This window comes from Tachysurus fulvidraco, chromosome 15 (genome assembly GCF_022655615.1).
Source record: "Tachysurus fulvidraco isolate hzauxx_2018 chromosome 15, HZAU_PFXX_2.0, whole genome shotgun sequence".
NCBI lineage: Eukaryota > Metazoa > Chordata > Actinopteri > Siluriformes > Bagridae > Tachysurus > Tachysurus fulvidraco.
Window position 1 is genome coordinate 2,485,580 of NC_062532.1, and position 23,329 is coordinate 2,508,908.

At 39.3% G+C, this 23,329-nt stretch overlaps 2 protein-coding genes and 1 long non-coding RNA gene across 6 annotated transcripts; 1 reads left to right on the plus strand and 2 right to left on the minus strand.

Moving 5' to 3' along the window:
* Window positions 1-933: 933 nt before the first annotated feature.
* On the plus strand, window positions 934-12,524 carry rab40c (RAB40c, member RAS oncogene family). Of its 2 annotated transcripts, none has more exons than XM_027156841.2 (7): window positions 934-1,305; window positions 1,901-2,253; window positions 5,721-5,781; window positions 7,101-7,161; window positions 7,490-7,567; window positions 8,044-8,266; window positions 10,034-12,524. In XM_027156841.2, the coding sequence occupies exons 2-7, from the start codon at window positions 2,112-2,114 to the stop codon at window positions 10,303-10,305; spliced, it is 837 nt and encodes a 278-aa protein (XP_027012642.1). In that variant the 5' UTR covers window positions 934-1,305; window positions 1,901-2,111; the 3' UTR covers window positions 10,306-12,524. The 2 variants fall into 2 exon arrangements, with proteins under 2 accessions (XP_027012642.1, XP_027012643.1); XM_027156842.2 differs by having other exon boundaries at window positions 934-1,117.
* Window positions 7,875-10,165, minus strand: LOC125138631. The gene is made up of 2 exons (XR_007137884.1): window positions 10,026-10,165; window positions 7,875-9,892 (listed from the first exon to the last, which is right to left on the minus strand). It is a non-coding gene; the product is annotated as an uncharacterized LOC125138631 (long non-coding RNA).
* Window positions 12,525-22,274, minus strand: tmc5 (transmembrane channel like 5). Of its 3 annotated transcripts, none has more exons than XM_047800611.1 (19): window positions 22,139-22,154; window positions 21,671-21,780; window positions 21,112-21,227; window positions 20,354-20,456; window positions 20,172-20,253; window positions 18,754-19,008; window positions 18,500-18,642; window positions 18,167-18,314; window positions 17,455-17,613; window positions 16,997-17,163; window positions 16,634-16,709; window positions 16,411-16,508; window positions 16,202-16,297; window positions 16,013-16,088; window positions 15,783-15,916; window positions 14,789-14,962; window positions 13,871-13,949; window positions 13,702-13,785; window positions 12,525-12,994 (listed from the first exon to the last, which is right to left on the minus strand). In XM_047800611.1, the coding sequence occupies exons 3-19, from the start codon at window positions 21,203-21,205 to the stop codon at window positions 12,932-12,934; spliced, it is 2,031 nt and encodes a 676-aa protein (XP_047656567.1). In that variant the 5' UTR covers window positions 21,206-21,227; window positions 21,671-21,780; window positions 22,139-22,154; the 3' UTR covers window positions 12,525-12,931. The 3 variants fall into 3 exon arrangements, with proteins under 3 accessions (XP_047656567.1, XP_047656566.1, XP_027012640.1); XM_047800610.1 differs by lacking the exon at window positions 22,139-22,154 and adding an exon at window positions 21,877-22,112; XM_027156839.2 differs by lacking the exon at window positions 21,671-21,780 and having other exon boundaries at window positions 22,139-22,274.
* Window positions 22,275-23,329: the final 1,055 nt, after the last annotated feature.

A 23,329-nucleotide genomic window follows, 5' to 3' on the forward strand; every position in this document is an offset into this window, starting at 1 on the left:
GAGCATGTTTATGCTTTAATGTTCCCGGTGACCTTTGACCTCTCGCTGGCCTCTTAACCCTCTCCAGCTGTCGTGCAAAAGGGGTCTAGAGACAGAAACAAAGAACCGATCTTCTGTGTTGTGTTTATTATTATTGTGTGTTTTAGTGTTACTGTAATTCATACAAATGCTGTGGAAACACATTTAATTCTAATCTTCACTGGATCTAAATCCGTCTGTCTGCTGTAAATGTGGCAAATTTCATTTCAGGGAAGTGTGTGTAGAAAAAAGAAACGCGTGTGTGTGTGTGTGTGTGTGTGTGTGAGAGAGAGAGAGAGAGAGAGAGAGAGAGAGAGAGAGAGAGAGAGAGAGAGAGAGAAAGAGAGAGAGAGAGAGAGATATCTGTTTCATTTCATTTTAAGTACTAACAGCCTTGTATATGCTTTTCTATCTATCTGTATTTGTGTGAATCTGTCTGTTTCCATTATTGTGTCTCTGGTCCAGGTATCTTGTCTGTCTGTTCTCTCCCTCTCCCTCCCCCCACTACATGTACACAGTGATGGGAATTCCGGCTCCTTTCTATGAGTCGAATCTTTCAGTTCAGTTCACTTTAGAGTCAACCCTTTAAGGTCCCAAACGGCTCTTCGTTTTTCGTTTTTGTTTTTAATTATGATATTAAAAAAAAGAAATCTAATAAACCAGATAATTCTGTGCGATCCTAATAGATACACTCTGATGATTCATGCCGATTCATGATGACTCATAGACAAAGTGACACAAACATTCGGCTCACTTTTCATGCATTCACATTAACGAACAGAAAACTGAGTGTGTTCCATGGAAACACTTTTTATTTAACGAAACGTCAATAACAACATGTCTGCTTTAACTACGTGAGTCTACACTGACCGAATAAATGACTCGTATGTAAATCGGCTCTCGACGAGAATGAATCGATTCATAGACGCTCATGTGAATCAACACACAACAAACTGACAGTGCAAGCGAGAGACGGACGCAGCGAGGCGAGCGATGGATATGTACCTAATTAAACTGGATATTTCTGAGATTTAATAAGAGAAATATAAAGTGCGGATATTTTGGAGCGTCCTGCAAGATTTTTTCCGTATATTCTGAGGTGAATTTGTGGACATATTCGTTTGAATCCTGTGAGCTCCACAAATGCTAGCAGTATTAGCCGGCTAAGCTAATTATGTTAACGTTATAGACCGTAAACAGCCTGTGAACGAGCAGATGTAGTTAACTGTCCGCGTTGTTTTTATTGTTATAAAACTCACTAGTTATTGCGTCATCGGCTGGTCAGAGGTACGTTATAAACGTCTCCGCATTTATTAATTTTGACAGCTAGTTAGCAAACTAAAGCGAGGTTAGCATCGCTATCGTGCACCTACCAGCCGAGTATGTGTATTGTGTATTGTTAAAAACGTGTATTGGTTAAAAAAAATCGAATTGTTTCTGTATAAATCAAGGAATTGTGGTTTGTTCTATATGTTTAATATTCCTGTAAAAAATGTCTAAACAACAAACCGCGTTCTTTGTGAAATGCATTTGTTAGCTAGTTAGCAGAGTATGCTAGCTGATTAGCACACAAACAATCTGTTTAATTTTTACACCTTTTTTTTTTACACACAAGTCGTGTGTTTGTGTTCTACTAATAACAATAACATTACTAATACTAATGACGTGCTGGTGTTTTACAAGCGAACCGTGTAGTGTACGTGTAGGCTAGTTAAAGCTAATCAACGCCGCTAGCGTAAACGAGGTTGTAACAATACAAATTAAACCTGTAGGTTTTTTTATTAGCTCGTGTTAGGGAAAGTGAGTTCACCTGCATATATAATTACGCACACAATTATCTCTGCGCTTTCTGCTTTGTTGTTTCTCCGAACTTCTAATCAAGCAAAAAGAAAGACGTACAGAAAGGAAGCTAACGGACGCTAGCTGAGGACGCTAGCTGAGGACGCTAGCTTGGACGCTAGCTTGGACGCTAGCTTGGACGCTAGCTTGGACGCTAGCTTGTCCTGGATGAATTTATTCGGTTTTATGACACACGGTGAACATCTTGGAGCTAGCGGAGGTTTGCTGGACTTTGTGGCTCTGATGTGAGCAGGATGGGCACTCAGGGCAGCCCGGTGAAGAGCTACGACTACCTGCTGAAGTTCCTGCTGGTTGGAGACAGTGATGTGGGGAAAGGTGAGATCCTGGACAGCCTGCAGGACGGATCTGCTGAGAGTCCATACGCCTACAGCAGCGGTGAGTCCATCATCAGCACCACACATAATGTTCTTTATAAAGGTGTGTGGGTTCAGTTTCACCATCAAGGGTTAATTATGTACACACATAACACCGTCACAAGGTTTTGGACTCACCTCCAGCACTAATGTTTATTCTTACACACCGTGTAAGGGTTTATGGGTAAAGTGAGAGATGTAGAGAAGGAACTTCGGTCTCATTCGTGTTCCTGTAAGAATCCGTTTGCACACCGTATGTACGTCTAAACCGTGTCCTTCACACAGCAGTACAAGATTTTTGCTTTAGATGTTGATGTTGATCACACAGGCCCTCCCTTGGTGTTCATGCCCTCGGTTTGTTAAAGTACAAGGTGGAAACTTTTTTGAGTCCTCACTATACCTGGACATTCTGGCAGTTCTGCAGTTACCAAAGCGTAAAGAGAAGATGCGGTGGTGCTTTAGTCTTTTTGTTGACCACTAAGGAGCCGATTAGACGCAATGTTGTAATTTACTGTGTTTCCAGCTGCGTTGCATTCTGGGACTTAGTGTCCAGAGCTTGCTCTGATGTCTCGACAGCTTCTACACTGGATTTCACATTGATATGACGTTAGAGAGTGAAGACTGAGCTGTTCTAGCAATGTGACATTACCACAAGAATCGCAAAAACATCAGGAATATTTCAGTATAAACACGTTCATGGAGTCTCTGGGTGTTGTGTTGAGTCGTTACGTTATAATATCGCTTTAACGTTACCAGGTTAACATCTGTCTCTACACTTAGGAGTGAGTTTGGAGTCAGTGGTTCGGTTTTTAACTCCAATCCAAAATTCCTCTCTGTGATCCATTTGGAAAAATGTTGGAGTTTTCCATTAGATGATGGTCATATTTTCCAAATCTCAGTCTGCAGAGTGGTGACGGAGAAAATGTTGTGGTTCTGAGACTAATATTAAATTGCATGTGGTTACGTGTGTGTGTGTGTGTGTGTGTGTGTGTGGAGTCACTTTTCTGAGACTAAACATCCAGCTGTATGTTGTGAGCTCTGAATTCTCCACCGAATCTTTTTGTTTCTGATAAAATATGGAGTTTATGCGCTGCTGTCTTTGACACTTTACACATTTACTGTGTTGTAATGTTTGTGGAAAAGCGTTCAGGGCGAATCTCCAGGACGTCGTCACCTCGGACAGAATCGGGAGCTGAAAGTTATCTAATCTGACGAGGGATTGTTTTGAACCTGCCTGTGGCTGTTGCGTAACACAGTTCAGTGCGCTGCGCTCTTGTGGGTTTCTTTTATATGCAAATTCTATTTGTTTAGCAATTAAAGGAAGAACGCAGGATAAAGGGAAGGTGGTGTTACAAAAATATCCTGTCATGTAACCTGAAGCATTTCTGCAGCATGTGATGCACCAGGTTACGTCTGCAAAAATTATACGGTTTAAAATTCTCAAGGTCCGATTAATTTGTTGTAATAAAAAAATATGACCGGTTTAAAGGTTCATTAGACATTTATAACAGGAAATCGTCAGCTGTTGAAGCTTGTAATCACCGAAAAAAAGATTACGCCTGAGTGCGATATGGTGACAGAACATTGATAAACGGAGCAGGTTTTAGAATAACTTCAGTTTTTACATTAATGTGTTAAAGGTTTCATTTTCAGTCTCACTGAGAGCAGGACGAGGAGTCCTTATTATTCTTGTTTTTTTTCTAAAAATCGCAATAAATAATTTAATGGAACAGAACCTTTTGAACCAGAAATAACGAACGGATGACGGTCGATGAAAATTATTCGTAATTTTGCTTCTTGGGATTTTTTTTTGCTGTTGTTCTGGTGATTAAGGTGAAGGATTTACAGAGCGAATGTTCACTTGTGTTGCATTTTGATGTTAAAAGCTCAGATGCATAAAGCGCGAACATCACTGGATTAAATCTTAATTTTGGGCAACGCTGATTAGCTGTACAGAGCAACGTTCAGTAAAATATGATTTTGGATGAATTTGGACAGCGTTAGATCTCACTGGTGTTGCTTTGCAGGAGAAGTCGTGTTTACAGGAAGTACATGTGCATGTTCACTTCCTCCACAATCTCAGCATCGCAGTCCATCTTCTGTTTTCAGAGTTTTGATAAAAAAAAATCTTGAATCCTTTTAAGAGGAAGTGGAGCCGCATTCTGCATGTGCTCATGTTTAATAAATTCTCTCTGTTGTCTGTAGTGTGTGTGTGTGTGTGTGTGGGGGGGGGGTGGACATGGACGGACGGATCTGTGGAGTGTTTACACACTGAGGCTTTCAGGTTGAAAGAGCGCGGCTGTAAATATTTAAAGAGCTGCAGCAGCACAAACGCAGATACTTTAGTGAACTACTGACAGTTACTGAGATTCTACGTTGTGTAACGAACAACAAGAAGTTTTTATTTTGTAAAATTTTACATAACTTCACGCCGTGAGCGTCTTTACTGTGATTGGTCAGGAGGTCGATTAATTCTCTATAACAGCAGGTCTTACAGCAGGACATCACACGGTCTAATTATCATACGCCCTTGTTTCTATAGTTACGGCTCACATTCGGTTTTCTTCCAGATGTTCGATGTCTATTGAGCAGTTTTAAGACCGGTTTTTACTGTTTAATTCGAGAGACACAGAAGAGAACGAATTGTCTGACATTAACGTGAACCCGTGGTCTGCGGCTGCTGTCAGATCGGCCGGAGGAGCCGAGATCGAGGCTGTATTAACAAGGTCGTCACCCACAGATCAGACCGCGTCTCCAAACAGTTTTAATAAACAGGTTCCTGAAATATCAAACAGTAAGTGGCTTCCTGATGGCCACCGACACCAATGATCGGTCTTCATCAACTCTTCTCTCTTAGTGGCGTTAAAGTGTTGTGAATAATCAGAATAGAGTAAAAACTAAAATTTTACTGTTAACGTTAAAAAAAAATGACAGGTTCAATGCGAAAATTTTACACGATGTTCCCACTGAGACTCGCGCACCTTTCGAAGCCCCTCCAAACACGTCTGCTCTATTTTTCTCTCTCTGGCTCGATCTGCTTAAATGCATGTGTCACTTCCTGTCTGGACGTAAATGAACGCCGGTGCATTGTATTTTGGGAGTAAATGATTTTTGCAGATTCGAGCCAGGAGACGGGCAGCGTTCTGTTCATGAACCCTTAGATGTAAAGCAGCCCAGAGCAGCGGTTTTCACTCGTCTCACTGTAGGAGATCTATTTTTACATCTGCATTTTAAACCCTCGTGTTTATAGTCAAGTTAGAGCTGAGATTAGATCCAAAATGGGGCAATTTCAGCTCGAGTCACAGGAAGCGTTTAAGACTGATAAAATTAGCGCAAGTGCTGGAGGAAGCGTAGGGTTTAGTCACATTTACAGAACACTTACAGGACTCTACGGCACTTAACATCAGTATTAATGACCAAAAAGTTCTCCTCATTCCTCCTTTAAAAAATCCAGACACTTTATTCTCTCTCTTATATTTTTTTTCTCAGGTATCGACTACAAGACCACAACAATCCTGCTGGACGGACGGAGGGTGAAGCTTGAGCTGTGGTAAGCGTGTTAACAGAACACACTGCACTCAACACGCACACGTAAACACGCGAGATCAGTAATGACGTACATCTACAGTGGGCGTGGTCAGCAGAAACAGTGTCACTATGGAGACGTGTTAGTATTTCTGTAAATGCTAACAGGCTGGTGGTGACTGTTGACATGTTAGTGAAATATGCGGGTGTAGAAAATAGTCACACGTGTCCATCAAAATAATCAGTTTACAGAGTTTACAGTGTTGTTTCTATGACGTTAGTTAGTTTAAACTCCTAAAGCATTTTTCTGATTATTGTCCAATGTTGTTATTCTTTTATTTATAGATTGAATGTAAAAAATAAAGGTGTATCTTGTTCTGTAACTCACTCGTACGTTAAATGACAGATCGGGGCTTTAAAGCGATTAGGGGTGGAGAGCGGAACATTTTAGATCTTTTAGTGGTGATACAGACAAACCTCTACATCCCCATCAGTCTGCCGGAGATGAGGAGGCGGGGTTTTCAGAGCTGTGGTGCGTGCGTGTGTGTGTGTGTGTGTGTGTGTCGACATACGGTATGGAAAAGTAACTGTTTGGACTTCCTGTTGATGGTGAGTGATGAGTAAGGCTCTGTGAGAAGGAGTGGAAAAGTGCTGATGTGTGTCTCAGTCAGGAAGGTAGCGTACTGTAAGTGTGTGTTCCACTGTAAGCCATTAGAACTGTGCACTTCTAGAGCTTGTGTTAATGTGCTGCAGAGAGACAGCGTAGCATTAATTCTGTCACTCAACACCACCCCAAGGTACAAACCGCAGTGTTTTCATCCACAAATTTATAAAGTCTAGCCGAAAACACGATGAGATTCATTTTCTAAAATGTATTTATTAGGTTTCACACGTTGTATTCACATCCTGGTGCACTGCTGCTCAGTAGGTGTGTCGCTTTCGTATGATTGTACAAGGCAGTAGCTCCAGTAGCTGTAATACACTGTAAATGACAGGTTTATTTTAATGCATTTGTTGGTTGTAAGAGTCAGATTATTCAGGACAGAGACAAATTCTCGGGTGTGTCTGGTCCTCAGTTTCACAGTCAACAAAGCCAAGTGTTTTAATGTGCAGGCGTTTGTTTTTTCACGTTTTACGCCCGTGTGTGTTCCCAGCATGAACTAGAAGGCTGTTAGACTGGTTTTTTTAGTGACTTTGTTGTGAGTCGCTGAGTCATTATTTTTAGATAAACCTTACAGCTCTGTGCAGGCCTTAAAACATTCTGTCATTAACATGAAGTTAAAGAGAAGGAGAAAAGGTCATGGGAGTGTTTCATGCCCTCACATGTCGTGTGTGTGTTTACAGGGACACTTCAGGCCAAGGCCGCTTCTGTACCATTTTCCGTTCCTACTCCAGAGGTGCACAGGTGAGTGACCCAGTGTTGTTCCTGTCTCAAATGATAGGAACACACTTGATACACTTGATCAAGCAAGAAATCTTCCACTCGTGTCTATAAAAAATAACTATGCAATAGACAACTATAGTACATTAGTTAACAAACTCATCACAGTTTGATGCGTAATCTCTTTTTCTTTACTAATTCATAAATGGCTAAATCCCCAAAATCAGTGTTTTCAACTTCAAGTTTAAATTAGACAAAATCTCTTGTAATTTAATCTTGACCTTAAAGTTTAACCTGTTTAGAAATGTCCTCATTTAAACGTGATTCTAACCCAGCGTCTTGGTCCCTGCAGGGCATCCTGTTGGTGTACGACATCACTAACCGCTGGTCCTTCGATGGGATCGACCGCTGGATCCGAGAGATTGATGAGGTAAGAAGCTGAAGGTGGGAGTTCCCCCCCCCCAAATACTGCTGATAGAACAAAGATGTCACGTTTTCCTCTTTAGGTGGAATTTGTCATTTAAAATCCCTCCCCAACCAAAAAAAAATTCTCTTAAATTGCACTAAGTTATTCAGCGCTCTACAGCTCCTACACAGAAGCTAATCAGCTTCCTCATTTAAGTGATATCTTGCATAGTATTTTAATGCTGTCCTTTCTGCAAGTTTTCACACCCTTTGTTGTATCATTAGCGACGAAACGCTACGTGTTTCTTTTCATGTCCAGAAAAAATAAAATGTGGAAACGTCAAGCAGAATTTTATTTATGTGAAAGTATTGAAGTGTGTAGTGTACAGTATCGTGTTGGTGTGCGCATTTCTCTACAGGAACACCCCACTTTTATTTCGGTGCAAGAGATTCAATAACAGTAATGATGATGGTGATCATGCGGTTCTTTTGTATCTGCAGCACGCCCCCGGGGTTCCTCGGATCCTGGTGGGGAACCGACTACACTTGGCATTCAAGCGTCAGGTTCCCACAGAGCAGGCTCGCTCCTATGCTGAGAAAAACGCCATGACCTTCTTCGAAGTCAGTCCGCTCTGCAACTTCAACGTCATCGAGTCGTTCACGGAGCTGTCGCGCATCGTGCTCATGAGACACGGAATGGAGAAGTTCTGGAGGCCCAACCGAGGTGAGTCTGTTAGAAAGAAAGGGGACAGATTGGTGTTACGGCTCTCTAGGCCGTGCCCCTAAAATTTAGCAGACAATCTTATACACTCACTATCTGCAGCACTTTATTGCTGACACATGATTGCCTTTTTAGATAACTATAGAAATGAGCAAGTGTTCCTAATAAGTAAGTTCTGATAGATCTTAGGGGTGTGGCCTATAGCAGACATAACACAAATCTGTGTAGTAAACAGGGGAGGTGCATGGCCTGTCTAAGTTGACTGCTACTGACTGTCTTCTGAGATTCGCAGTACGGTGAATACGAAGTATTGGTTGTATGTGTTCGAGTTCCCGGCGCCACCTGGAGGTTGAGCATTCTCCTGTAACTGTACGGCCGCAAATGTTTCATTCCTCTTATACTACAGAGATGTGTGAAATAATACAATTATTGTTAATTTTGTGAAACTAGTTCCTGTTCTCATGTATGTTACTGCAGCAATAAACTGTTTCCCTACCACCTTTGTTCTCTCTCTCCCCCATTTAATAAACGAGACTTAAAAAGAACAGAGCTACAGCAAAGTGTAAGCCCTTCTGTCCATTGTACAAGTTCCTGCTTTACTCTTCTGTACATGTTAAATGAACTGAGAATCTCTCTACAGAAAGCTTGGCCATGTCAACATCCCTGTTACTGTAGAAACAATAGCTTACTAGATTCTAGGTGTTAGCGTATTTATAGTAACAGCACATTGACAGGGATGCTGACGTGGCCAAGCTTTCTGTAAAGAGATTGGAGGCTCTTTCCATACATGTTAAATGCACTTGGTAACACTTAAAGCTGTAACCTTTACAAAATATGACATTTTCAGGACAGAGGAATTTATGGTGATTTCTCAGTAACAAAGTCAAACTAATAATAAGGCTGGTGAAGGAACGACTGTGTATCGTTGCTCTAACAAGTGAGAACACCAGACAGCTAAAAAAATGTAGGTTTTGTTTCATTAATTAAAATTGTAATCGCACATTTCTGTTTTATGAAAGGAATCAAATATTTGTGGCCGTTACAGGAAAATGACCTCCTCCAAAGTGGTATATTTTATCACTCACTGTCTAACAAATTTTTTTTAAATTAAAAAAAATTAGATATTATTTTACACCACTTTATCTTCTGAATTCTTGTAAACGAGTTCCCTATGAAACATTGTGTGTTTAGGTTTACACGGTGTACTGCACAAGTACTGATCATATCTAGAAATCAAACAAACGTTGTTAAGACAGCCTCGTTACTCGCATGTTGCAAAAGTAACCAATAAAAGTTTTTCACTTACCTTTAGATAGATAGATACAACTTTGTCATTGCATAGTACAGGTCCACAGCAACGAAATGCAGTTTGGCATCTACCAGAAGTGCAAAATGTAGCAGTCGTGCAAAAGTGCAGATAAATATCTAGCATATTTACAGCAAGTGGTATACATGAAAGCATCTTGTCGGCTGTATGAGATGTGTGCAAACTTGTTCTGAGTGAATAGACTTGCTGTTGATGGAGAAATTGCTACCAAATCGCAAAATCTGGAGAGGCGTTGTGCATGCGCCGCCATCTTGAGTTATCTTTAGTGTCTTTGCTCTTGTGTTGAATCTTCATCACTGTATCTGTTTGGACATTAAAACATTGAACAGGTAACAATTACCCAAGTCCCTCCCCCTTCAGCTGGAGACATGTCATGCTTGTTGATTATCATTTAACGTGTTTTTAGTGCAGCCAATAAGATGTCTCTCTCTTTACCTTTCCAGTGTTCAGCTTGCAGGACCTGTGCTGTCGCGCCATCGTCTCGTGCACACCGGTGCACCTGATAGACAAGCTTCCGCTCCCCGTCGCCATTAAGAGTCACTTGAAATCCTTCTCCATGGCCAACGGGATGAACGCCGTCATGATGCACGGACGATCCTACTCACTGGCAAACAGCGGCGGCAGCAAAGGCAACAGCTTGAAACGCTCCAAATCCATCCGGCCGCCGCAGAGCCCACCTCAGAACTGCACCCGCAGCAACTGTAAAATCTCCTAGCCTGGAAAAGTGGGTGGAAGGATCCAAACCCTGCCCCTAAATGCTCCCTCAGAACTCTCGGGAGGACACAGATCACATCTGGTGCAGGCATAATACTTACTACAACATGTACACCTACCCACAGAGCTTTCTGAACACGTCCTGCATCCGTCTGGTGGAGAAACTGCCCAAAGACCTTGAGATGGTTAAGGGTCTTCAGTCAGCTTGTTAAGCTTTAGTTTGTTAACAGCATGTTTTGCAGTTCCTGAAAAGAGTTCGGACAAACTCACCAGAGATTTCGCCACTTCTGGGGAACGAACCTGGCCGTGCCACGCATGCTACGCTACACCACGGTTTAGAAGTGCTAGCATACCTGTGAATTGCACTGTGAGGTGGCGGTTCACTCGCATGCACTATGAAGAACACAGTGTGTGACTGCATTTCATTTGATTTTCTTCTCCTACCCTCAGCCATATACAGAAACACCACACGTGATGTTGAGCGTCTCCTCAGGGGACCGTCTGACTCCATTCCACTGCTTTTTTCCTTCTTACCCCTTAAAAAAAAACAACCCTGCATATTTTTTTTTTAATTACGTAACACCTGCCTGTCTTGATTCTTGCCCCTAAACAGCCCTTTATGCCAAACCATTTACAGTCTCATCTTGCGTAGCTCAAATAATTCAGTGCATTTGAGTGAAACCTCCCCAATGTATCTGACTGTAGTGTTTGTGTGATTGACACAAATTTCAACATGGTTCCCTGAATTAAATAACAATTACAGTAGAAGTCTTTGAGTAGTTCTGAACTGTTGTTCATAAACAAATATTCCCTCAAATATAAAACCTGTTTTAGCTGGAATTCTACAGTAAAAGTGGTACTTTACATGTTCCTCAAAGTTTGTCGTTTCCATGCACCAGCAGAGCGACACCTATGTGCAGATTTTCCTTCAGAAAAACAAGGAATATTTCGACAGAGTTAAAACTTCACTTACAAATAGACACCTGGATAAATAAAACAGGTTTACTGGGGATTAGTTTCCCCCTCAGAGAAGGGAATCATGTTGATTCTCGTCACACACTACAGGTGTGGGGGAAAAAATGCTGGAGTATTTCCTTAAATGAACTGAATCGATTTGACACTTTACCTTAATGTCTTTGTTACTCTAAAAATCTGTCTTCTTCACAATGCATGGTTTTCGATCACTTTTCAGCAGAATATAAATATGGCGATTCCACGATTGATTTAAAAAAAAAACCACAGAGCGAAGAACTTATAAATATTAAGGCCAAGCTGTATATCAATATGGAAAAAAAAAAAGCAATCAGAAAAGGACCTCCATGATGACCTAATTATTTATGAATCTGGTGAAAGGGGCAGCAATTTCTTTTTAATCCTGATGCATAATGAATTCCCTATTTTGCAAATCTGCAGATCTTCAAGTCACCCTTAAACACTGCATAGAGTCTTCAGGTTCTCTCTCTATAGCTATCTCAGGGATTTTGCTCAAAACCTCCGCAGTCGAATAAATGTGCCACGTCATAAATAAGAATGATGCTTTACAGTTTACGTGCTTGCGTTTGGAGAGAAACAAAGTGAAGCAGGAGGCCTTCACGTGATCCGTCCTCTTTAGCTAAGAAGTGATAGAATCTGGGGAGAATGTATGTTTAGAGAGGCGATTGTTCCCGTTATTGTTCAGTACACAGTTTAAATCGATCTACAGTCACTTTTCAGCTGTAACGTTCATTCTGGAGGGCTGTGACATAGTTAGTAAAAGTCCTTGGGTTTTGTAATGCGAGTCTTTGTTTTATTTGGTTTTGTGACGCATCTAGTTTAATCTTTGTCTTTTCTGAACCTCTTTAAAATGTTTTTAAAATCAAAGTTCGTTTTCCAGACACAGATTAAACCTGTAAATGAATAAATCATATCATAACTGATAACATTTTGGTTTAATATTAATCTCCAGGTTTAACCTGTGTGTGGAAAAGGTTCCTGATGTCCTGCAGGTTTGGATGAATAAACTGAAAGGGACGAACAATGTGAATGCAGTCAGCACACAGTTGTAAACACTATTTTTTTTTCTCCTTGGGTGTAAGCTAAAAGCTGCTGAGTAATTTAAAGAATCATAAAAATGTTCTTGGAACGATGAACCGAACCATTTTTAAATTATTGACTGTACAGTTCTTTGTGTATGGAATAAAATGACACCTTTTTCACAATAAAAAAAAAAAATCGACAGTATACTTTCGTTCTTTTATTCCTCGGTTGTTTTTCTTAAATGGATTACTACATAAACATTTTAATATTTCGAAACCAAACTCTCTTTTTTCAGCTTTACAGAATGTGAAATGATTAAAAGTGTATCAGCTGTATAATAAAATGCAGCCACCTACTGGACAGAAGTCTGTATTACACTAATGAGTCTCCACCCTGTACCACAGCACCTATTATTTTTTTCTCTGTAGAGTTGAATCAAGGATGTTTGTGCAGGAAACGTTAAAGCATTCGGGCAGCGTGTTGATGCTGGTGCTCAGAAAACACTAACGGCTGACTTCCAAATACGGTCCGAGTTCAGGCTGGCTATAGAGTTTGTGGGAATCTCGTAATTACTCACCAACACAAGGCCAAAAGTCTTTAAAAACATTGCCTCACATTTCCAAGGGCAAGGTGTTTACCCAGTGTTGATTGAAGTATGTTCTCTCTGTGAATTCCTGTAGGAGGGAAAATATATATATATTTTGTATTAAAAAGCGGTAGAAGATGGATGGATATTAAATAGTAATTTAAAGGTAGATCGAACAAACAGCACATTGTGAATGTAACTGGTGACTGCTTGTGTACTCTTTCACTGCTCAGTCCACTTGTTCAGATTTAAATTGGTGATAATAAATCGGCCCCTGGTTTGGACCCATAGAGAAAAATGCTTTTACAATACACAACATTTCATTCTGAAACTTTAATTGATTATATTTTCTAATTTGTGACCATGGCTGTATATTAGCATAAATATTCAGTGGCATATTTTACTTTATGGTGAGAAACTACCCTAACTACTGAAATTACACCTGACCTATTAAGATCCCGTCCCTTCTATTGGACATCTAATATTAGTTACAGTAATATATTCATGATGGTGTGTAATTCTACTCTAGTAGTTTTTTTTTTAATGTCGGCTTTCTTTTCTTTTTCAAACCATGAAGACCGAACGCTGTAGTTTAATATTTTACAAACATGTAACAGGGGCACTTCAACACTGTCAGTGTTAACATTCTCCCTTCTCAGCAGGGCTTTCATTCTAAAGCTCTTTCCATATGACTGTATTATTTATGACTGGTCTGTCTTTCTAATTTGCCCAGATAGTGCTGGAGATGCATACAAGGCCCTCGGTGTATGGTGATGGAGGATATGAAGGTCTTACCTGGGGATTGAAGGCTGCGGTATTTCTTCTCTGTTTCTGGATGCTTTGTAATCTGTTCAGTAGGAAGGTTTTGTCCTTTCCCTCCTAACAAAAAAGCAGAGAGTACATTGTAAATTTAAGGAGAGAATAAAGATGTATCCTATTAGGACATCAACAAAAATGCGCTCACGTTGACGATCTGCTCACGTAGAGTTTGGATGAGCTGCCTCCTGCCTTGAGTGACTTGCCACAGGAAGTAAGTCAGAACTCTGAAACAGGAGAAAGACATTTACGTTGGCTTTAGAGGACAAATGTCTCTACAAACATTTATATTATGCATCTCAATCGGTGCCTGAGCTCAGTAGTCACAGCACTAGTCAGGGAGTTGGCCATTTTCAGGGCTCTCAATCACAAAATCTTCCCAACACACGTCACGTCATCTGAACTGTGTACATGATATACTGATTCACCACCTAGGGAGTTGACGGAGATGCTCCCTTTAAAGCTTATCCTAGGCTTGTGTTCTTTATGAATTAACATAAAAAAACTGTGCTTTAGCATCATAAAGCCTCAATCTTCACTCTTTCATTAAAGAAGCATACTTTATCAAACTGGAGTGAGATTCAAAACGTCCAATCCGTTCCTCCTGTTTCCTGCAGGCCGTAAACATGTGTGGTGATTGGAAATGGTTCATTTTTTATAATAAATAACTATTACTTTTTAAACTGATCATGAAATAGCATCAAATCACCTCTGTGTGCATGTACTGAATTATACCCAAAGCTCTGATACAAGTTTAACAGGAAGAACGTTACAGAAGAACGTCTTGGACGGACGTGTGGACAACATAAAAACACAATCCAAATTAAATGCAAATTTGAGGGATAAAAACATTATATAAACCTACAACTACACAAAGGCTAAAATGTACGTTTGGACCAGGTGCAGAATCTGGAATCCTATTCCGTTAAAGAGGATGAAACTATAATGTATTACATCTGTCCTGGAAGCACACAACATTTATCACTATTTTCACCACCTTTACAGTATTTCCAAAATATTAAGATGTAAACACTAGAATTTTTGACCAACGAGCAAAACAACTTACAGGACAATAAGAGTGATGAGGTAGAAGAACAACCCGCTCCTCAACACATGCTCGAATATCCACCAAGCCCACTCAGACCCTGGGATGTTGTGTACTGTGTTCATCCACTGCTGAACAGCCTGGAAGGGTTTGTCCAGACCCTGAAAAGGTCCACACTGCTCAGAAGGCTTCAGGCTACAATATGAACACATCGGCAATGTTCAGAATCAAATACATGTTATATTATAAACTGTATACTGCACAAGGATATACTGTAGTTTATATGCAGTTTATATTTCTCTGCTGCTTTAATACAAAAACATTTTTGTATTAATAAAAACATGTCAATTTGCTGCTATTATTTATTTAACTGTTACTGAACAACTTTTACGCAGCTGTAACGCGAGTGACAACAAGAACTAACTTAATTTTAAACTTAAAACATTCAATGTGTCCTACACTGATTAAAAAAATGTAAGATCACTGTTACACGAGAAGAATAACACTCAAAATATGTTGCTCTCAAAAGTTTTTCATGCTGGAACTATTTTCCAACAAGCACAGCATTAATAATCAGTTAACTATAAATAACATTTAGCTTGTAAAAAGATGTCTAAGGTACTTTTTTTCTTGTTATGTATTATTAAAACCCAAGGACCATAGAGATAAAAAACATCTCTTATTTTAAGGTAGTTTTCTGGTCTAAAAATGCCAGGTAACAAACACTGGATCATTGAGATCTAGTTAATTATCTATTAGTAAAAGCGAGTGGATCATTACAGTGTGTGTTTGACACCATTGTGAAGTTCAACATAGCCGTTTGGTCAAACAGCTCATATATTGGCTGCAACCATTATACAAACAAATGATTGGTAAAAATGCATTTATTATTTTGATAGCCCATTAGAAAAGCTTTCTCTGTTGTTTTCACACACACACCCCCCCCCCCCCCCCCAACACATCAACTGATGGGAAAAAAAGTAAAGAACAAAAAGATTTTTGGACATCTTCTTACCTCCATACGGTGTAGGACACCAGGGAGAGAGCTCCGATGAACGAGGGGAAAAACAGAAGCGCTATATAAACCGTATGCATCTGAGCGGCTCTGCCGATGTGCTTTGGTGGCTGACAGTTCATACTCAAGCTGACCTGCGTATCAGAGCCAGGAACACAAGGACAACTTTCACACTCACGTGCCAAGCTAAAAGTATAATGTTTCAGCATTCACCAGGTGACATACTGTACCCTTTTCACGTAGAAGATGATAAACAGCTTAATGACTTGTAGGATGGGAAGCAGTGGGGAGAAATAGATCCCAATCCTACAATGAAAAAAACATTTCACAAATAAAGAATAAGTCTCAAATTTTTCAAATGTGGTTCAAACACTAGAAGTGGTTAAAGTTTTGTCTCGACAATGATGACTACAACGTACCACGCTAGCGTCTGAGCGTAGATAAGATTGAGTACGTTTGTGGCGATATCAAATTCGGGAACTCCGAGGCTCGGGAAGCATTTTTTTCCAATTATGCTGTAAGTGAAAAATAAAACAAGGCGTATAACGTGTCGACATTCTGACGTAACCGTTTTATTAACTAACAAACTCTTAATAAAAACAGTTTAATTGTGAAAGACGGGACTTACTTGCGAAGGAACTCTCCGAAGAACGAGCCGAGAAGGCAGAAGATGAAATCGACCAACACCAGACGATACACGCTCTGACCAACAAACGATTCCCAACACTAAAAAACCAAGCAGAGAAAAAAAATTTCATGAGGCGAAAAAACAACGTCTATTATCAGGAACGACTGCCCTAATAAAGGAGGATTTTCCATAATCATGGAATAATGATGTTAATTAGACTTACTGGGGTGGAATAGGGAACCTCATTAAGCCAGTAGTGACACAGTATCCCAAGGATGGACATATTCAGCAGAACATTTCTGAAAAGTTTAATTAGAATTGAATGAACTATAAATTCACCATTTTGTTCAGAAGTACAAACTACTGCAAATTTGACATACTAACTACTGTATATTAATAAAATTAATAATTCTATAAAAAAAAACTATTGAGTTTAACCATATTAAATGGATAATTACAGAGCTGTCAGTGTCTGACTTATCCGGTTGGTAATTACAGAGCTGACACTGCCTTTGATCCCATTTACAGTAATGTGAGATCATTTATGTGTTGTTTTGAGCGGCTGTAATAGCATTATAGAGCTGACCTCATGATACCGATGTAGATGTTGGTGCGGGGGTTGGTGTAGTGCTCCATTTTATTAATGAGCGAGAAGGTGAGCGGGATGATGAGATTGATGAGGGACACGACCACAGGCAGGATCAGAGTGGACGCCTCCTCGTTTAAACTATTGCTAAATCCGGATATATTTACCTGCCGAAAAAAAAAAGAAAAAAAAAAGAAGAAAGAAATCAGTATTTACTAATCATTCCCTGTTATTTGTTTATCTCTCCAACTATATGTAAAAAAAAAACAAAACAAACCAAAACAAAACAAAGTCTTGCGCAACTAAACATGATAAACAAATGGTTTAAATATGATTATTTACACTGATATGCTGATTATATTGATATTCATTTCCAGCCTGTTGTATAATATTGTTTATGTATTGTGTTCGCTGACATTTTTCAATACAGCTGTGAAAGAAAATGAAAAAAGACTCACCAGTTGACTCTGGTGTGACTGCAGGAAGTAGATGGCTGCACAGGAGCCGACGGCGAGGCAGACGCACAGCATCCAGGCCGCTATGTAAAGTGCAAGCCGTTTCAGAACGGTGGATGTCGACACCGTGGCTTTTCTCTGAAGTCGCTCTGCTAAAGTTTCCTGCAGAGAACAGATGAGAACGACATGGTTGTTTGTTTAAATCCCAGGTCTTACACAGAGCCAGCTGTCAAACATTTCTGTGTCCAATATGACATTTTTATCAGCTTTAAAAAGCTTATTTATGTAAATGTTATTTGTCAATTTAAATGTAAATTTATTATAAATGTGTAAGAACTCTTTTTCTTCTCTACTGTGACAATGGATTTTTGCTCACATCGATGCTTATACTTATTTATATAATAACACATTTTGGGTTTCATAATGTGTCCAAAGGATTTTTACATTATATTTCTGACCTAAACTCAGAAAGCTCATGTGTTGACATAACAGTACCGGGAAGAGGATATAGAGGTAGTAGGTATTTACATAATATACAGCATGGTGTTATTTCTTTTCTTGTTTGCACCTGTCAAATTTGTTCATACCCATTTACTGTAACTTTGTGTGTGTGCACGCGCGCATGTGTGTGTGTGTGTGTGTACTCCTAGTTCCAGTGTAAAAATAACTTTTGGAAATGACACTTATACAGTCACACCATCCTGTGTGATCAGACCTTTAACTGAATGCTCAGGTTGTTCTTGTGGTTCTGAATGGCCTTTTCATTAACCACGCTGAAGTCCCAGCTACACAAAAGACGCCATGCACCACCGTACCCAGGGCCTGATACCAAAACAAAGTTCTTTTGGAAGGATCTGGCCATGCTGAGGACACAAGAAATACAGGAAAAGCTAGGAGGTAAATCAACACTTGAAGAGCATGCTCAATAAAATGTTTAGTGTTTGTTTACTGTTGCAGCACCGTAATAACCTATTACATATTTTACATCTTTTAATGTTTCTGGTGATTGTTAGCACAGAACATAATTAGGGAAGTCACGCAACATTACCTGTAAATAAGCAATACTCCACAAAGCACCATGTAAGCTGCTATGGTGAAGAAATAAGCCAGCCGCATGTTGTAAGGAGGCTGATTTACGATATCTTCGCCATTATAACCACCATAAAAAAACACCGTCTGGTTAAAGTAGCCCTGTGAACATAAATAAACACACCGCTGTAATTCTACTGTTTAATCTTTTTGTTTAAGCAAAAATAACTTGACACTTCCTGACTTGACGCTGAGTAAAGCTCGTTAACTTACAGCTCCTGTAAGCAGCTCCAGACCTCTGAAATTCACTGTGTGTGTGATGTTGGGGCTGTGGATGATCTGTGGGATGGCGATGAAACTGAAATTGATGAGTAGCGAGATGATGTTGAACATAAGTAGCCATTTGAGAAAGCAGAAATACGAGAGTACAGAGGTGCCGAAACGCCCACCGATCTCCTTCAGAGCACCCTGCCATATCACCAAGCGCTTCCGAGTCGTGGCCACGCTGGCACCAAACCTGCGCCAAAACTGACGAGAGTGAGATTCTATTTAGCGCACAGTATTGTTTTAACAAGTTTTAAAATGTGGTGTAGGAGGTAAAGTACATGACATCATCAAATCTATCTATTTGAAGAAAAAAGGCAGCATAGAACTCTGCAAAAGGACAGAATACCTCACTCAAGGGCGAGGATTGAGACAGGGATACAACTCGAGTCTAACTCTGTTCAATATTTACACCAATGAGCCACTAGTGTTACTGGAACAATCTGCAGCCCCTGGAATCACCCCAAACTATACGGAAGTCAAATTTCTGCTTCATGCAAATGACCTAAAGCTGCTGTATTTTACTGAACTCCCAGTGACCTGCACACACCATGAACAAACACACTCTCACACACTATGAACAAAAGCCTTACAGAACACAACCTGTACACTTACACTATGTAATTTTTGTTCACTTGATAACCTGGTGTTTTTGAATATGCAAACACCCCCCCCCCCATTTGTTTTGCACTTTTCTCCCCTGTTGTTCAAAAAGTGCACAGACAGTATGTATATTACTCATATAACTTTATACAAATTTACTTGGGCAACAGTGTGATTTTACATTCATGCCAAGAAAGCACTACTGAACAAAGGGAGGGAGAGAGAGAGAGAGAGAGAGAGAGAGAGAGATATTTTATAACAGAAATGGTTTTGTGTTAAAGGTTAAGCCTGTTTCTGAAAACAAATCGTTTCCTGGATGAGCTCCTGGTTAAGCTAGACCGCAATCTGAACCAAAAGCTATATTAAAGTCAAATAAATACAAAAATAAACTGTCTTAAATTATTGCTTCAAATTCTCTCACTGCACGTCAGTTATTCCCTGAATTTTCCCTAAAATTTCTACTCTCTCAACTATATTATATCTATTCTAATAAACACCTTTATTTATTTAACGTAACCTAACCGATTTCACATTTTGTTACAAGTTACACGTTCTGTTTTATGAACACCACGAAACCTTGAACCCTGGAAAAAGTTATCAAAAAGTTGATAATCATCCATAGGTACAGCTTAATGTTCTCAAGTTTCTTCTGTTCCTGTGAAACTCTGTTCTGAGGCCTTGATTTATAAGTGAGTGTCTGAGAATAAGGAAATATGGTGAAAAACGCTGAGCGTCGTGCTGCTTGAGTTCAGGGTTCTTATTACCAGTGAGGTTTGCTGATGGCAGTCAGTGCAACACGCCGGGAACATGTTCTTCTTTGAGTCTTTGACTGACAGCACTCTTCCCCTGAAATTGAGAGAAAAAAGCGTGAAAATATACTAAGTGCTTTGTGAATAGTCATTCACACTGTGAATTCTTGAGTGAACAGAGAATAAAGTATTATAACCTGACATAGCTCCGCTCGTGGAAACTCATGGGCAGAGCTCGTATAGCCTGTATTCTGGCTCTGGTTGGAAGATTAACGAGCTCGGACACCAACTCACGTGTGTCTGAGAAAATACAAGCAATGTGAGCGAGGGATGATATTTATTTATACATGTCACTCTCAAAATATCTGCAGCAAGAGACCATTTTTAATTTCTATTATATTTATACTTTTTATTGGATCAAATTGACATGTGATTTTTGAGTGATAGTTTAATTGCAAAGTGCATCAGGTTAAAAAAAAATCAAACATCTATCTATCTATCTATGAAAGAGAGAGAGAGAGAGAGAGAAATGATAGATAGACAGACATTTACAGAGAGAGAGAGAGAAAAATGATAGATAGATAGATAGATAGATAGATAGATAGATAGATAGATAGAAATGACAGATAGATAGATCATTACAACCCAAACATCTCCATCACTGACCTACAGATTGATTTTCTATTAAGTTAACATTGTCCTTTACAGACTACTCTTTTCCTATGCTACTGTTTCCTGTTACGTATTTTCCACAGTGTGACCAAGTGAATCAGTAATATCTGAATAATTATAAACAATACATTTCTAACAATTAAATAACTTTAGCAAAATCAGCCAGTGTGAATAATTGTCTTGTTTTTCTGTGTAATAAAATGTTCCTTTCTCTGTTTAAACATTAAATATGTTAGACCAAATGAATTACTTAAAAACCATCAGATCGACACACGAGGCTCACCGTTCTCAACCTCCTCTTGGATCTCGTCATCGGTCAGCTCAAGGTTCCCCAGAGGAGCACCCTGGCGTGGGAACAAACTCATTCTCCTCAGCATCCTTTTCTTTTAGAAGTTTGTCCTGACAAAGAGAAACAAATCTGCCTCAGCTATACTCAGCATTAAAGCACTGGTTGAGAGAGAAAGAGAGGCATAACAAGGAAGTACAGGTTTAATTATTGAGTAGGAGACAAAGTACACATGGGGCGTATCTTCCCCTTATCTTTGTGTACGGTTGCCAAGGTGACGGTCATTTTACAAAGAGGTATCGAATAGCATCGAGACTGAGAGCTCATTAATTGTGCATTAAAAAACATTGGTGTTTTTATTTACTTTACGGAACACTATAGCTGAGGAACATAAAGTAAACAACTCATCATTGTATACTTTATTGATCATTATTTCTGCGAATCCCTCTGTAGTGTCCATTATCGAGCAAAAAACACTCTCCTATAATATAAATAGTAGGAAACAGGCTAAAGGTAATTAATAACAAATGTTAAACCTGACTGGAGGTTTACTTACACACACACAGCACCTTTTAACACAAATGCCGTAATGAGATGAGTTTTCTGCTCCATACAGAAGCAGGACAGTCCACAGCATTAGCCCTGACTAGCCAACATTAAACAGTCCTAATGGAAGTATTTACATAAATTACCAACAGTATTACGGCGAAATAACGTAGCAAAGTTATATATTATACTACAGAACTTAGCTGTAATTTATACCGTAGTTTATACTGAGAAAAGCGGCTGTCAAATTAACCAGCTAGCTTCGTTAGCAACGACAATTAGCTTAGCCGTTAGCTTGTTAGTTTCCAAACAGTATTGCTTTTAAACGTGATTTTATTGCATCTAAATATAAATGAAACATTTCTCAAGTAACCTTAATATAATTCTAAAATGACCGCGATTAAAATGTGTTCGAATCTGCTCGATATTAGTATTAAAGACTAGTTAAGTTAGTTAGCGAGCCAGCAAACATTTTTACCTCAGGACCAACCGCCATTTCCATTAATTAAGCACGTGCAGCACTAAACAGGTGGCGCGTGCCAATTACATATAAACAAGTGCACTATAAAGGGTGTAAAGGTCAATGTCACACATAAAGTGCACTATAAAGGGTGTAAAGGTCAATGTCACACATAAAGTGCACTATAAAGGGTGTAAAGGTCAATGTCACACATAAAGTGCACTATAAATGGTGTAAAGGTCAATGTCACACATAAAGTGCACTATAAAGGGTGTAAAGGTCAATGTCACACATAAAGTGCCCTATAAAGGGTGTAAAGGTCAATGTCACACATAAAGTGCACTATAAAGGGTGTAAAGGTCAATGTCACATATAAAGTGCACTATAAAGGGTGTAAAGGTCAATGTAACATATAAAGTGCACTATAAAGGGTGTAAAGGTCAATGTCACATATAAAGTGCACTATAAAGGGTGTAAAGGTCAATATCACATATAAAGTGCACTATAAAGGGTGTAAAGGTCAATGTCACATATAAAGTGCACTATAAAGGGTGTAAAGGTCAATATCACACATAAAGTGCACTATAAAGGGTGTAAAGGTCAATGTCACACATAAAGTGCACTATAAAGGGTGTAAAGGTCAATGTCACACATAAAGTGCACTATAAAGGGTGTAAAGGTCAATGTCACACATAAAGTGCCCTATAAAGGGTGTAAAGGTCAATGTCACACATAAAGTGCACTATAAAGGGTGTAAAGGTCAATGTCACATATAAAGTGCACTATAAAGGGTGTAAAGGTCAATGTCACATATAAAGTGCACTATAAAGGGTGTAAAGGTCAATGTCACATATAAAGTGCACTATAAAGGGTGTAAAGGTCAATATCACATATAAAGTGCACTATAAAGGGTGTAAAGGTCAATATCACATATAAAGTGCACTATAAAGGGTGTAAAGGTCAATGTCACATATAAAGTGCACTATAAAGGGTGTAAAGGTCAATATCACATATAAAGTGCACTATAAAGGTCAATGTCACATATAAAGTGCACTATAAAGGGTGTAAAGGTCAATATCACATATAAAGTGCACTATAAAGGGTGTAAAGGTCAATGTTAAAAAATAGATAAATAGATGCATAAATATAGACTTAATTAAAACTTACTGAAAAATATAAGATACAAAAAATAAAATCTACACTAAAGAC

Excerpts from the sequence above, each read along its gene's own strand:
- tmc5 (XM_027156839.2), bottom strand. The coding sequence starts at position 21,205 with ATGCTGAGGAGAATGAGTTTGTTCCCACGCCAGGGTGCTCCTCTGGGG. Across the intron at positions 20,457-21,111 it reads CCAAGAGGAGGTTGAGAACG|ACACACGTGAGTTGGTGTCC; the intron begins GTGAGCCTCGTG and ends GTATTTTCTCAG. Across the intron at positions 17,164-17,454 it reads AGTCACACCAGAGTCAACTG|GTAAATATATCCGGATTTAG; the intron begins GTGAGTCTTTTT and ends TTTTTTCGGCAG.
- rab40c (XM_027156841.2), top strand. The coding sequence starts at position 2,112 with ATGGGCACTCAGGGCAGCCCGGTGAAGAGCTACGACTACCTGCTGAAG. Across the intron at positions 7,162-7,489 it reads CCTACTCCAGAGGTGCACAG|GGCATCCTGTTGGTGTACGA; the intron begins GTGAGTGACCCA and ends TGGTCCCTGCAG. Across the intron at positions 7,568-8,043 it reads GGATCCGAGAGATTGATGAG|CACGCCCCCGGGGTTCCTCG; the intron begins GTAAGAAGCTGA and ends TTGTATCTGCAG.